The sequence below is a fragment of the Numenius arquata genome, chromosome 5, assembly GCF_964106895.1.
Source record: "Numenius arquata chromosome 5, bNumArq3.hap1.1, whole genome shotgun sequence".
In the NCBI taxonomy this organism is placed as follows: Eukaryota; Metazoa; Chordata; class Aves; order Charadriiformes; family Scolopacidae; genus Numenius; species Numenius arquata.
The window spans coordinates 64,254,005-64,269,563 of NC_133580.1; the positions used below are offsets into that span (position 1 = coordinate 64,254,005).

General features: G+C 41.3%; 1 protein-coding gene across 2 annotated transcripts in view; it reads right to left on the reverse strand.

The window, feature by feature from the left end:
- Window positions 1–1,757: 1,757 nt before the first annotated feature.
- The window catches only part of PPARGC1A (PPARG coactivator 1 alpha), a 388,237-nt gene continuing 374,435 nt past the window's right edge, over window positions 1,758–15,559 (reverse strand). For both annotated transcript variants that reach the window (XM_074147113.1, XM_074147114.1), the window contains exons 9-13: window positions 15,000–15,104; window positions 14,742–14,862; window positions 5,482–5,603; window positions 4,976–5,127; window positions 1,758–2,200 (exon numbers count right to left, since the gene is read on the reverse strand). In XM_074147113.1, the coding sequence (XP_074003214.1) occupies window positions 2,097–2,200; window positions 4,976–5,127; window positions 5,482–5,603; window positions 14,742–14,862; window positions 15,000–15,104 (604 nt within the window). In that variant the 3' untranslated portion in view covers window positions 1,758–2,096. The remainder of the gene's footprint in view (window positions 2,201–4,975; window positions 5,128–5,481; window positions 5,604–14,741; window positions 14,863–14,999; window positions 15,105–15,559) is intronic.

Here is a 15,559-nt window from a genome sequence, read left to right on the forward strand (position 1 = left end):
ATTCCAAACTTTGCTGATTCAGTCTCCAGACTCCGAGTTCAGATGAAATTCTGATGCTCAGAATAGCAGTAGTTTACTCTTGTGGTTTTGTTGTTTTGTTTTTTTTTTTTCCCTTTCCTGAAGTTTCTATTTAATTTAGCAGAAGCAATGTCATCAGCAACAATGTCATGGGCACATCTGAGGCCATGCTAGTGCATAGTAAAAAAAAACCAAAAAAAACAAAAAAAAAAAAGAAAGAAAGAAAGAAAGAAAAAAAACCCCAAACAACCCACTGCTTCTGCAAAAGCTGAATTTCCAAACGAAGCACTTACTCCAAAAGGACAACCGTCATGCATCCTAGGTATAAAATTTCCACTGGCCTTTTCATTATTTTAGTCATCTCATAATTTATAATAAATAGGATAATTGCAACTGATAAATATGTCTCTTCAGTAAACAAAGGAATGAAGGATTGGTATTTATACAGGATGCATAACTGTAAAAAATATAGATAAATACCATCATTAAACTCTGCCAATGAAAAGATTACTGGCTTCAAGAACAGTGTTTAGACACAGAATTACTGTAAAAATCATACTGTACTTAGTACCTCAGCATATTTTTATCAAATTAAAATCACAAAAATTAAAACAAAATAGCATTTTAAAAAGATTTTTGACCTCTAGTTCCAAAACTACTGTTGATACATAAAATAAAAACATTTCTTAATGATTATCCATTTGAGAGACTTTACATAAAATTATGGTATCTCCTAGAAAAATTTAGATGAGAAAATTTCATTCCCCTAACAAATTCAGTGTATAAAACTGCAAAAGAAAATCAAGCAATGAGAAAAATGTGGAAAAATACTGCAGAAGTGGTTAATACCGTTTGGGCTAGGATAATTCTCGACAAAATTCTTATATAAGCTCACCAAAGAAGGGATGAATGTGTGTAAAGCGTATTTTGCACTCAGACACACGCGCGCACACATAGACACACGCACGCCCTCACCCACACGCTCTTCTCTCTTTTTTTTTTTTTACAATCAAATATATATAAGCGTAAGTTCAGCTTTCTACATATGTTAGTGTACAATAATTGTTTCACCTCATATAATTACATTTGAGTATTCTTGATTAAGAAAAATTCAGCAGGTTTTGAAAAGAAGGCTGCATTTACAGTGCATAGCTGTAACAAAAAAGAACGTCATACAGTATGTACATAAATAAAAATACTCCATTTAACATTTGTAAATACTCAACTACTTTAGAGAATGTAGCAAATAAACTATCTGTGCACACACCCAGATAGTTATATCCAACTCTCATTAATAATGTAACACCACGTCCGCTCATTAGAATAAATTGCTGAACAAGCTGCACATTTGACCATTAACAAGGCTTTGAAAATTTTGCTGTGGAAGATCAACGTTGTAGACATTTACATGGGTGTCAGAATTAAAAGATGAAAACTTCCAAATGTTAGGGAAGCTTGAGCCTTTCATTTTCTCTTCTGCAAGGACCAAAAAAAAAAAGAAAACCCACAAAAAAAATAAAAACCAAATAAAAGAAAAATCTTAAACCAAAGCTAAAACAGATTGGAGGCTTCTGGGACCTGTGGTTTCTTCTGGATTGTCATATTATCACTGTGTTGTGAGAAGAAGCTTCATTTAAAAAAAAATAATAATGCAGTGTCTGATTCCCAGACATCAGCAGCCATAGTTCTCAATATTTTTTTTTGTTTGTTTTTGTTCTTTTTTTTTTTCTTTTTTTTTTGTTAAAATGCATTATGTACAGATCTCGCAGTTCATCGTTGTACGTGTATCTCTGTGGAACTGCTGCCACGTCTCGTGGTTTGCATCGCGCTCCGCAAGGGACGCCCGGCTCCCCCTGCCAAAGCAAAGCTGACACCCATGGACACGCGTGTGCTTCCCGGGCAGCCGTCCTGCCCCTCCGCCCCGCCAGCAGCTGTGTTCATGTAAACCAGGGTTTCGAACAGAGAGATTGTAAAGTAGGAGAAATTCCTAAGCGTGAGTTGTTCATTGTCCGTTATTGAAGGACGTGATGTCCGTGAGGTATTCGCCACCCCTCTGCTTGCCTCGGGCGCGACGCATGTTACCTACGCAGGCTCCGCTGTGCCTCTTTAAGTAAACTATCAAAATCCATGGAGTCGTATTTGCTTTTAGTGGAAGCAGGATCAAAATCATCTGAGTTTGAATCTGAAAGCCAAAGGATGCAAGTTTAGATAAGATTCAAGAACCACTAGCAAGTACTTATATTATTTTCTCTGTACAAACAAGGCACTGCAGAAACAATCTACTTACAACCACAACTTTACAGGATCATAAAAGCCCAGAAACGGTCATCAGAGAAGCTTTAGATACGGACAGAGCTTTCTGTCCGTAATAAAGAAGTAAGGTAAGAAGCAAGACTTAACCAACGTGGTACACCTCATCGGCAGCGGGGGAGCACCATAAACTGCATGTACATATAGAGGAGGTAAACTCAAACAGTTTCTCGTGCACATGCACGCTGCTACGTACAGGTCTCAAAGTAGTCCAGATAATCTTGGCAGATGCTTTACCCAAAACTCCAACTCCATTGTTTGGCAATTGCTGTTTTGGCAACATGCACTATCCAAGACTGACTTCTCCTGAGGAAGGTAACAGGGGATGGTTCTGCAGAGAGCCGGGGCAGCACGCAGGAGACACTGCTGCTTCTACCTGCCCTGCCTGGGGTCTCGTACAAATCACTACACCTCCCGAAAGCTCTGGTTTTGCTTCCACTCTGACTTTTTTGGGGGGTTGCTTGTTTAGAGCGTGAGCGATTCAGGGCAGGGTCTCTGCACCACCCTACAAGAAATCTCAGGTGGGCTCCTCGGCTTTTTGCAGCTTATCTGCTGAAGTCACAGCAGCAATAATGGTCCTGCTCCTGTGACTGGCGATACCTGCTCCAGCTCTGCCAGTTGCTCGGACACAGACGTCGGTCTGTTCCTCACACAGAGGAAGGATTGTACGATTGTGGCCACACAGCTCCTTTACAGCAATTATTGCGGTGGCTGCAAGCACTGAGTTTCCTTTTGGAGTCATCCCTGCTTAGCATTGACTCTCCCCCGTTCCTGTGTCACAGCTCCTTTAAGAAAGTGCCCTTTTCCTACCATTTCATGTGTTGAATTAATCAGAACTCCCCATCTACCACTATAAGACACACTGTGCATTAAATGTTCATTACAAGTTCTGTTAAGACAATATCTTCTCACAGAGGAGAGGTGTTAAACTTCTGACTAGTATTTTCAAGTGTTTTCTTTCTTCTGTACTCAACCCAAAGCTGATTAATTCTCTCTGTCCTTGTACTAGCTCATGAATTTTAAAGTTCATCCTGCCATTTCCTTACGTAGCTCTATCAGATACTCTGCAAAATACAGGGAATGCAGTCTGAAGCACAGAAGCTCAAGCTGTCAGCAGGACAAAGCGAAAATACCCTGCTTGCAGATACTCTGGGAATCCCACTCAGCATGGAGAGACCTGCCAGGGAATACTCCCTGGGATGAATAATGTTCAAGAGGGTTCCCTTCAGACAACTTATTTTAAACCCCAGATTTTCTGAGATACAGAGACGACCCTGCCTTCCGCTGCTGAAGATAAGTCAAATCAAGTCAAGACTTCAATCTGTTTTTACTGTTTTTATCAGCCTACATTTCGACAAATGCCTTGCTACCTTTTATATTTTCAACATCAACCCTATATCTCTTCAGCAGTCAATTGCCTTTTCTTAGCTTTACATTATCTGTTTAGCCACTGAAGTGAATTATAGCATATTCATTGTGAACAATGCGTATCATCTTTATCATTTATTCTGAAAAGACATCAATTGGTTAGAAAAAATATATCTGTATTCACTTCCTGCATTGTACAAAGCCGAGGGCAGCACATACAAGATTTCATTAGCGCTGTGTTACAGGGTTATGAGAGATTTTAATGACTGTGGTCATTTATTCATAAAAAACACAATATCTGATTAATATAGATTCAATGGCAAAACGTCCCTTGCTACGTTATTCAGAAAAGAGTATCTCCCATACCTTTAGTCTATTTATACAGGTATTAAGAAAGGTTTAACATTTAATGAATACTTCACATTTTAAAAGGTAATTAAATTAGAGGTGAGTTTATAATATATTACAATATTACAGAGCATGTTTTGGTAGTCTGCATGGTCTCTTTATGCATACGCTTAAGATTAGTATTCCTGCCGATGGCTTTGATGATGGTGTCTGAAAATGTATGGTTCTGTCCTGTGCACATCCATGGGATAGCAGACACCAAGACATTTGCTAAGCTCTCCAGAAGTCCCTGCAAAGAGACACCTTCATACATAGTAGATGCTTACGCACAATTTGAGAACCACCACTTGAGATCTGTGGCTTTTGCTCTACTAAGGGTCAGATTTGGTCAAAAGCCCTTCTAAGCTTTCGAACCTGAGAAACTATGAATTGTGTTTGAGGAGTGTCTCCAGCAAGTTCTACACATCTACTGCACAACTCATGGCAAAGTCAAAATCATAATGAATTTCTTGGGGTGAGGCATTTACTTTTTTCCCTGTTTATCGCTCATATAAATAAACCAGGTATTAGAACCAAGCAGCGATAGCCTAGCGATGAATAGTAAAGCGTGCAGGAGGCTTCTGCGGTGCTGTCATTTCAATATGGAAATGTATTACTGAATATTGGGCACTTATTTTGATAATGATGGAAATGGGCTTTAGAAGAATTTTCATGCTCTGAAATATCTGAAAGAAGCCAGCTCAGATTAGAGCTCAGATTAGTAGACTTTAAACTTCTTGCAGCAAGTGAAAAACCACTTCCTTTAAACCCTCCCAAACGTTTAAATAATATAAGCAGCAAACAAAAAGGAAGCAAACCCAAAATTCTCCTGAGTTACAAGGTTCCAGTTATGCACTTTCATTCACATAGAGCAAAACACCTAAACACCTACCTAGGTCTGCATAGTTAGACTTGCAAAATTGCTTGCGTCCACAGAAGTACAGCTCAAAGTCAGGTTCATTTGACCTGCGTAAAGTGTATCCATTTTCAAGAGCAGCAAAGGCGTCACAAGTATAGCGGTAGGTGATGAAACCATAGCTGTCTCTGCAATTGAGAAATACAGTTGTGAACAAAAGCTGAGAAGAGTTAATGCGCGTTAGCGTAACCCCTTCCTGAAAGCAAGAACTTGCAGGAGATCCAGCAGTGGAAATGCCAGAAGTACTGCATCCATTTATCAGCATGATTGTCCTGTCATGCAGCTAAATACTTATTTCTGGGACAGGAAATCTCAACTAGCAAGATTAATAAATAAGGATGAAAGAAAATAAATAAGGTTTTGAACTCAGCATGTCATCTGTCACAGCACGTACATTGGTAACTCCCATAGCAGTAATATTACTGCCGTATTTTTTTACATATGGCAGCTCCCAAACAAGAAGTAATCTCAAAATTTCTTACCCATCATCCCGCAAATTTACTGTGCACTCCTCGATTTCACCAAAAACTTCAAACCGGTCCCTCAGTTCTGTTCGCGTTGTGTCAGGTCTGATTTTACCCAGATAAATCACACGACGTTCTTCCTGTTGAGAAACAGCAACAGGAAAGGTATATTTTTAACAAAGGTGTAATAGAAATGAACCTACACACATATGCATGCAAATACACACACGTGGATGTGCAGAGGATGCATAATTACGGTAACAGTCACTAGTGGAAGACCTACTGCATCTTGCTGGTAGGTGAAATAGTTCTCTCCTGGAGAGCATCTAAGGTATTTAAGTAACACAACATTTGTCAGGTTGTGTGCTCCTGGAAGGTTTCGCTGCTCGCTGTCACTGCTCTGCTACACACCGTCAGACGGCTGCATTTGCACCCTACCGCACCTTCTTCCCTTCCACCCCTTCCCCTCCAAGGCTCTTCCAAACCAGGAGCTCCCTTTCTCTTGCCACCTATTCAACGCTGGACAAAAGCCATGTCAGTTGTGGAGTAGTATAAAGTCACACAATAATTGCATAAATGTGCCACAGACATAACAAAGCGTGTTACGAACATAGCATTATAAACTCAGAGGACTCAATAGCTGATTCATCCTGCAATCAACTGCTCCCCCATAATCCATACCTTAAAATAGAGGGAAAATTTCTGGGGGTTAAGAAGATTACCTTTATTAAAATAAATATTGGGGGGGGGAGGCAGCGCAATAAAATATATCCTATGGTCACCATTACCTTTTGGTTTCTTTGGAAAAAAACCCTGACTGAAGTCCCTGATTTTTACAGGATTTACATGTTCCTCTCACACCTGGAGCAAAGCATCAAAGATACTTTTAAAACGGTTCATATCCTTCCTTCCTGAGTGGAAATGCTCAGCAGAACGACAGAAGGACTAGGAAACCCTGTGAGAGCCACTTTATGAATTTTTGGATGAACACCTTATGGAGGGTAAAGCCCTTTAGTGAGCTGCGAGCAAAGCAAAAGGCAAAAAGAACTCTTCAAAACACTGACCTTAAGGTAATCAGGGCAAAGAAGCACCAGCTACACATGGCTTGGGTGCTCAGCCTTCCTGTCTCAGATTGCCCCTGGCCTGAAGAACCCCAGCCCTGCTGCTCATCCCTTGCACACTCACACGTTTGTCCCCTAAAGCGAACCACCACCACCACCACATTCTCAGCTGGCGTTGACCTGTCACTCAGTGGAGCAACGTCAGTTTAAACCATCAGCTTTGGCACCTGAGACATGCGCAGAATTTAGGTGCCGAATGCCGAAGGAGCTATACTGACTGCTGAGAATTCATGACTATCGTAACCTGGAGGTGCCTAAAGGCTAATGGCACCTCAACTGTGTGATGCAAAAGGCTCTAGGGACCTAAATATAGACTTGCATTCCTGCTCAGAAACATCCTAGCCCGAAGAGACAGGTAGCTTACAGTGTTACAATTCAGATATAGCACGAAATCTATCTTTTCCATGAGTCCCCACAGAGGCATAAGGCACTAGTCATTCTTGAACCACAGACAATAGATCAGACCAAAATGCATGTAGAAACAGAAATGATCCTGATGCCTCTTCTTTACTTGTTTGAGCGCTCACTTGAGATAAAGGGACCATCAGAACTCTTAGTTATGGGGGTCCAAAATCATGGTTCCCTGTCCCCAGGAGAGCACCCTTCTCCCAGGAACTGTTTAATGCAAAATAAATAAAAAAATCCTGCAGCAGGAAGCTGAAACTAATATGTTTTCCTCCCAACAGAGGCTCCTTCTCACTAGCTCTTGACACTCAGTCAACTATTTTTGCTGACTCCTTTCCCGGCCTCACAAATCTCAGGGGGGCTCAGATCCAGTTAATCTAAGCTCCTGAGAAACGAAGAGAGTTTAAAGGTCCAGAAAACAGAGATCTAAGAATCAAACACTCCTACCCAAAAGCCCTACACGCTAAGGTATGGCACAAGAAGTGACCACTGGAACCACCTGGGTCCTTTATAGCTCCCTGGTCAGCCCAGCGGAGTCCCTGGTTGTTCTACCAAAGTATGTATATGCTCTCCTTAATCAATGGGATCAGGTAAGTATCTCATTTAGATGCTTGAAAGTACTGCCTCTTTTGATCATATAAGGAAACAAGGTGACTGCCTTGGTAGCCCTCCATAACCCTGCTGGGACAGACACTTTGATTTTCACATGTTGTGCCTTCCAAAGCGCGTGGTCCAAAAGCTGCCCTTGTTCTCTGCCACAGCAGTGCAGTTTGGAGAAGCTACCATGGCTAAAAGAAGGACGAGTGTGCTCACGGGTGGCCATAAATTCAGGGAAGAAGGGTACTTTACAGACAGCTGCTGCTTTTTGTCTCTGCCTCTAGTGTGTCCCAGTCCAGAGCGTGACCCTCCTTGACGGAAGAATTTGGGTAGGGCGCCTGCAAAATAGGGACTGCAGAGCGCAAGCAACAGAAAGCTGCATTTCTTCCATTTCCCCCATTCTAATTCTGCTTACTCCCAGTATGGTTGGGTGCCATAAACTTCAAAACCAGGAAAATCTGCATATGCACAGTAATTACTTTTTCAGACTGTTTTACCAAATCAAGGATTTAACCGCACTGAAACACTTGATAAGAAACAATTCCATTGATACTTGCTATTGAACCTAAATGACTGACCAGATGGAGCAGAACGTAACTTAGCAGACTGTCTAATATACTTTAGCTGAGATAATACATCTCGACTGAAAAAACATAATGTTTCACTCACTGACATGGAGATTGTTATATTACAGTGTGATGGAAATAACTATTGCACGCTCTTCCATAAGTCTGTGTGCATGCCTGTGCAATTTTTCCTTCTTCTATCCCTCTAATAACCTTTATATCTCTAATATCCCTTTAAGACAACTGTAATAAAACAAAACTGAACAATTAAAAAAAGGCCTGTTAAACTATCATTAAGGGAATAAGTTAAACCTGCAAAATTAAGGAAATTCAAATTTAAAGCTGAAATGAACCATATGTCCTCCAGTGTGCACACATGAGGAGATGTGTTCCAAGTATTTTTTTAAGCAGAGTGCCACGATGGCACAAGATACTGGAGAACACAGGATCCACACAGCACTGTCTTCATCTTGCTTAACTTTGGTTTATTTAAAGCCACTATGAAGAACGTATTTGTATTCACAGAGACACCTGCCTTTTATACCCATTAATAATAAGAGCTATACAAGCCTAACAAGATTACAGCATACCTCTAAATGTTAAAGACCTTTATTTTATAATAAGTTACATGCGGAAGTCCATATGTGCATATTAAGTATGCTCTTTACTGCACTTGTTAGGGGAGATGATATATGACTTGGAAACCTAGAGGACGGCAGGAAAAGCTTTTGTTTTCTATTTAACATGGGCAGAGGGAACCTGCAGGAAACTCCAGAAGATACTGTTCATATTTCCCCCCCAAAAGCGCAGATGATTTATTCTGCCTCACAGGCTTTAAGTGTAGTTCATTGCTTTGCCAGGTAAAAAAAAAGGAAGGAAGAAGAGTCCAGCCCACTCCCTCACGCCCAACATGTCTGTCTGCTTTCGGTTCATCTAAAGCTCCTTCTTCATAATCTTGCTCTTTCCTCCTTGCAAAAAAACCCCACATTTGAATAGGCAGATGTGGCAGAAAACCTCAGACTAAAAAGCAGTATTTCAAGTCTCAGATGAAAATACTAAAGCATTAGAATGCCAAAACTAGAGAACACAGGACCAGGATATACCTTACACCTCTAAGGGTCAATAAAGGCACCACTCATCCTGCAAAGCGTTCACTGATGCTAAGGTATTTTGGTCTTGCAAAGGCTTCCTCCAAAACTTCGTTTGCCCTTCCTCATTCTTAATCCTTTATTTCACAAGGAACTAAAGCACAGACCATTAGATGTATGAGTATTTGCATGGTTTTTTGTACTCGGCTTCTTCACCCAACACGTGTTTGCTTTGCCCACCCGTGGTGCTGTCAAGCAGGGTCTGCGGGAACTGAAGGCACCCACTGCAGAGGTAACACGTCAGGGCACTGCTGTCCCCGTTTTTCCCTGCACGTCTCTGGTGCATACCTAATCCTCCAAGAGCCAGATAACACTTTATATGAAGCTAAGAGAAGAAATCCAGGGCCATTTTAAAGGTGGGGTCTGCCATGTGCAAGCCCCTTGCCGGTGGTGCCTTCCATGCCAAGTGACTTCTCTTCCAGTAGAAATCTAGCCATGAAGACTTTTATCCTTAGAGCTGGAGGCCAAACACCACGACAAAAGTGCAGTGGGAATGGCTGGGCAGAGTTTAAAAAATAGAAATGTTACGGATGGAGAAAGTCATTAAAGCTTAAGATTCTGATGCAGTAACAGCAAGAAAACTTTTCTTTAGATTCTGTATTAAAGAAGAACAAGTATAATCTGTGGGAAAGTACAAATGGAAAAAAGGAAGAATCCCAAAAACTGGTAAAAAAAAGAAAGAACATGGCGCATAATTGTCAAGTGTTGCTGTGCGGCTAGCTGATGACTGGAACGGCTCAGCCACACTCCAGGGTGACTGCTAGAAAAATAACGATGAACCAGTAAACCTCAAGATTTTGGTAATCCGTTTGATACATTTTCAGCAACTCATACAGCAAAAGTTAGAGTGCCTGGGATCATGGCCATCAAGATGAGCAACGATAAAAAAATCCAAACTAAATATACAACATACATTGGATCCTTCATTAGTGGAAATGCACTCCATTATAGGCTGACTCTGGTTTTAGACTTTAGAGAAGCCAAGCACTCATTTATGAAACCACCTTTCTCCTGCCTTCCTGTTGTACAGCAATTTATTTTCTTTGAAACCGTGTGTTTCTTTCCGCTGCAGTGGCCTCACAGCGCATTTATCTTCTTACGTCTGTAAGCTCTCTGGGACAGGGACTCTTGATACTTGTCTCATGGAGGCTGTCAGCACTTGGAAATGAAAAGTAGTAATGTTAATAGCAGTTCTCTACTTGGGTATAAAAACTGATTGTGTTATACCTCCTGGCAGCAGCCAGTGCACACAGTAAATGAGTTGCAGGGAGGATGTGACTGTAAGTCAGTATTGTGGCCAGAGAAGCAGCATAGCACAGATCACAGAATGATATGAAGTTGGAAGGGACCTCTGGAGATCATCTAGTCCAACCCCCTGCCAGAGAAGGTCCACCCAGAGCAGGTTGCACAGGAACGTGTCCAGGCGGGTTTTGAATGTCTCCAGAGAAGGAGACTCCACCACCTCTCTGGGCAGCCTGTTCCAGGGCTCTGCCACCCTCAAAGTGAAGAAGTTCCTCCTCATGTTTAGATGGAACTTCCTATGTTCAAGTTTGTGCCTGTTCCCTCTTGCCCTGTCACTGGGCACCACTGAAAAAAGACTGGCCCCATCCTCCTGACACCCACCCTTTAAGTATTTGTAGGCGTTGATCAGATCCCCCCTCAGTCTTCTTTTCTCCAGACTAAACAGACCCAAGTCCCTCAGGCTTTCCTTATAATAGAGACATTCTAGTCCCCTAATCATCTTTGTAGCCCTTTGCTGTACCCTCTCCAGCGGTTCCCTGCCCAAAGATTCAGCACACCAGGCTGCTCATCACACAGTTTAACCTCCCAGCCCTGGTGCACCATGTCAAGGGGGAACCAAGAACTCGTGACTTGAAATGTGCTAAGTATTTCTGATGTCAGGCTTTGGAAAGTATATGCCGTGCGATCTAATGAGCTGCTGGAGAAAAAGCCCACATAACTCAGAAATTTACTGGGGTGTACCAGAAGAAAAAAGGGGTCCTCAGTCTTCTTGGCAAATCACTGTGATCTGCCTTGGTTGGGGGTTGGATCCCAGTTTCTACAAAGCCCTAAGCAGACTGTCCTGTCCTGCAGTTGCTCCTGAAGCTTCATGATGAACACATCTCCACTGTGATCTGGTTAGCATTATAAAGTTAAGTAAGTCTCAGCGGCAAATCATCCTTATGTTTAATGAGGACCCATTCTAAAACAAAATGGGAACGCAGTGAAATAAGTCAAGATCAAACTGAACTGTGCCAACATTTGCTCAGTTAGCAAAGGCATCACAATCAAAAGTATCAATAAATGAAGAAATGAGCAGGAAAAATATTTTTCTTACTCTCTAACAGGAAATATCTTGTGGGTTCAGCCCATAGTTTTCAGGCATGACTGCTCAAAATGAAGACCTCAATCCACAAAAAAGGCACTTAATCTCCAGTAACTGGAGAGGGGGAAAGAAGAAAAGTAAAAGAAGAAGAATATCCCAGTACCTTTTGAAGTCAAGCCACCTGTATGTAGCTGTAAGTCTAGATAGGAATTCAGGAATCCATAAAGGCAAACGCCAGCCCAGGCTTGTGGCTGATCTGAAGCTACTGCAGCAAAGGTGGTGTGTGGAAGACTGAAGGGGCTGCCACTTAAACAGGCTTCCACCACGAAGCATGAGCACAGGCTCCCGAAACAAGCCTCCTCAGCATCCTGCCAATATGCCTCCACGTCTGCCAAAATACAAGCTGCCTGCACGATCAGAGGGCACTGCTGCACATATGGTTTTGACAGATTAAAATATGGGATTTTTTTTTTTCTCATTCCTTTTTCTTAGGTTTCCCACACTTATTGTCACGTGGAGACTAATTCTAGATATTGAACCAATAATACCTGATGGCTTTTAGCTCAGTCACAACTTCTGTTCCCTTTCCACTGTGCATTCTTTCTACGACTAACTCCTGAGATGACAGCACACTGCTTCTCATGAAGAAAAGCCACCTGCCCTGTGTAACACCTTAGTACTGACCAATCTTCGGGCCACTCTTTTAACAGTATCTGGAGGTACGTGGTCATGAATCAGTTCCGGCAACACAAGAACGGGCTAGAAAGAAAATAAAAAACTCCCAAATGCAGAGAGCAAAGATATCTAAATTTATGGAACTGTAGAAGGAGTTCAAGGAGAGAGAGAGGACATTCTTGTGCCTGAACAATAAATGAGTTGAGTCCCTCAAGAAAGAACAGAATAACACAGAAGAGACCCATACGCCAAAAGGAGTAAGAAAAGGAGCAGAGAATGCTAGAAATAATACAAATTTTATCACTGACTTCATAGCATCAGGGCTTTCCTTTCTCTGCTGCCCCCTAACCTCTACTTATTTGCACAGGGAATAAACTGGCATGATTCAATACATATTTTTTTAAAGTAAAAGTGCTGATAGACTTTGGATAAAGGAGTTAATAGAATTTAATCTACATCTGCAGCTCTTACACAGGCAACTGGATTATTAAGATTTTGCCATGTTCTGTTTATGGATATTTATTTTTCAGTTCTGATTTATTTATGTTTATTAATAAATAATTTCATTAATGAAGTTAATTATCATCACAATGCTCACTTTAGAAAGAAAATAAATTCAACCTTGGTTTTGAAAAGTCTAAAATTTCTAACATAGGAAGTTACGATGCAGCATATCTGGAGCTTTTTAAGTTTCTTCTCTTTCCTTTTTCCTTTTCTGTTGATTAGCTACTTGCCAAAGATTTGTTTGTTTTAAACTAAATCAAATTTTCTACCTCCTCAGCAGGCTTCATGTTTATTTATACCGGTAAGGTACAGTAACTGAGAAGTAGCAAGATGCATCCATGACAGAGGTCTACTTGAATCTCTACTTTGTGTTAGATCTAAGGGAGAACAGCCCGGGTAAGTTACGATTGCTGGAAGGTAGCGTTCATCTCTAAGCAGATGGAAGCCAGATATTTCAAAACTAACTGCAACAATTGACTTAAATATAGCCCTGTCTGAAGCCAAGCAACATCATTCCACCGCCTTCGCTGAGTTTCAGAGCAGCACAGCAGAGCATGTTACGGCTCTAAATCTCACGCTTTACAAAATACACCTATCGCCCGCATTTTGTAGATGGGGCACCTGAAGCAGAGAGAAATGAAATGATTTCATGAAGTTCACTCAGAACAACAGTAGCAGAGGCAAAAAAACAGAAAAAAAAGGTGCCTATTCCCTCCCAGAACTTCTTACTGCTGTAGACTACACCAGTGTGTCAATCTCTACACGCTCCCAGTTCTGCTGGTGTAAGTCCTAGGAGAAACGCTGCCCAGTGTGTGATAAATCACCTTTTACTACAAAGTCTGCTAAAGGCACTGGGAAAAAAGACCTATTCATTCTGGTGAGCCCTGGATAGAGAGCACTAAGGGAAAATCTGGAAAGGAAGATGAAATGTCCCAGTCTGCACCAGTTCATGTCAGAGCAAGGGCACAGCCAGAAAGAGCAGGACACAGAAAACCAAGTGGAAAACGTTAAGGTGAGCCACCAAACAGGTTCAGCAACTACAAGAGGAGTCCAGACTTACAGCAGCTCCCCATTTATCAAAAACCATCACTCAGTTGCCAATGGGGAACTAAAAAGGGGCAAAAGCCACCCGTCCGTTTAATAGCTGTTCTCCTGTTCTACCGCTACAACAGCCGAGAGAGTTGCCCATCCCCACATGGGCATTTCCTTCGCCTCAGGTATTTCAGTTGTTTCACACAGAACATCGATGAACAAAATAATTAATTAATGCATGCTCATTATGAAAGGGCCAGCGTTAAGTGACATTTTAAAATTGCATCACGTCTTCAGACTATTTATTTTGCTAAAAATAACTTAAAAATTAACTGAGTCATAAACAGGAAAAAAAAAAAAAAATTAAAATCATGCCTTTGGATCCCAGTTTTGAATTCTGTTATCTGAACCCTCTGTATAGACAACTACAGCTACTATGAAAGTCCAGCGATCAGTATGTAAGCTGACTCCTTATATTACTTATGTGAAAAACCAGAAATATAGAAAATAGACATTGATTACTGGGCACTCTGGCAGGTGATATAGAGTATAAAATGCAGGTTCGCTGATAGACCTGTATAAGAAATAGACTGGTTCACTTTTAATTGTCTTTTGTCTGGGATGAAACCTTTTTTTAGTAAGTCCTTTGTACCTGTTGACTGTGAAAAACTTGGGAGAGTTGCAATTTATAGAACCTGAAAAAATTAGCATTGTGACAAATTGTTATGGAAACACATATTTGCCTAAAATTCGAAATACTAAGAAATATATGGAAGCAGATTTTTGTATTTTGTATTTTCTTTTATAAATAAGAAAGAAAATAAAGTCTGAGTTCTAGCTTTAGAAATCTATGAAAAGAAACAGAATTCTATTTCAAAATGAAAGTTATCTTCACAGTGCTTACAATTGCTTTCTGCCTCTGTCTCTCCCTTTGTTTGGCCCTTTCAGATTCCCGTTTTTCATACTCTTTGCGGTATTCTTCCCTCTTCAGTCTTTCATGCTGATATTCCTCATAGCTGTCATATCTAGGAAACAGAACTCAAGTCATTAAATCAAGCACCTGCATTTGTGAATGTAAAATTAGTAATACAATTTCTAGGATGCTTCATTATCTCTTGAGAACCAGCTGCAAAGCAAAGCAAACGCGGGCAAAAGGCGCTACCTGGGTCTGCGACTGTACGGTGATCTGGATCGCGATCTTGCACGTAGGGGAGAACTTCTGTATGCTCGGTGTCTACAGTGGCTGGACTCATAATAGCAACAAGATCTGCGGGAAGAAACACATTCACCTCTGTCATTCAGTTCGAATCTATTTGACACAATTTCCTACCTCTTCCCCAAATGTACAATTTCCTCTAAGCTACCAGAGAGATTTTTCCAGTGACAGTTTGCCATCTCCTAGTCAACTAAGGGGCCTCAAGTGATTTCACCCCCCCTGCCCTTCTGTAATGTTCCTTATTGAGGCTAACACAGCGTAGAGAGTCAGCCACTGTCAACTTCATCTGATAGGGACTGCAGCTAGATTGGCACCGGGCAGCTTGCCGATAATGGGAAAGGTTAGTTGCCTACATCTCTCACCAATTGCTCTGCTGCTGACCTGACCGGCTCCACTCACAAAGTGTAAACTTGGCAAATTTAACGGATAATGGCAACAAGTGCTTCTGTAGCAACCCCGTAACCTTCAGAGTTAATCAGCTCAGGAGCAAGAGAATGAGCTGCACT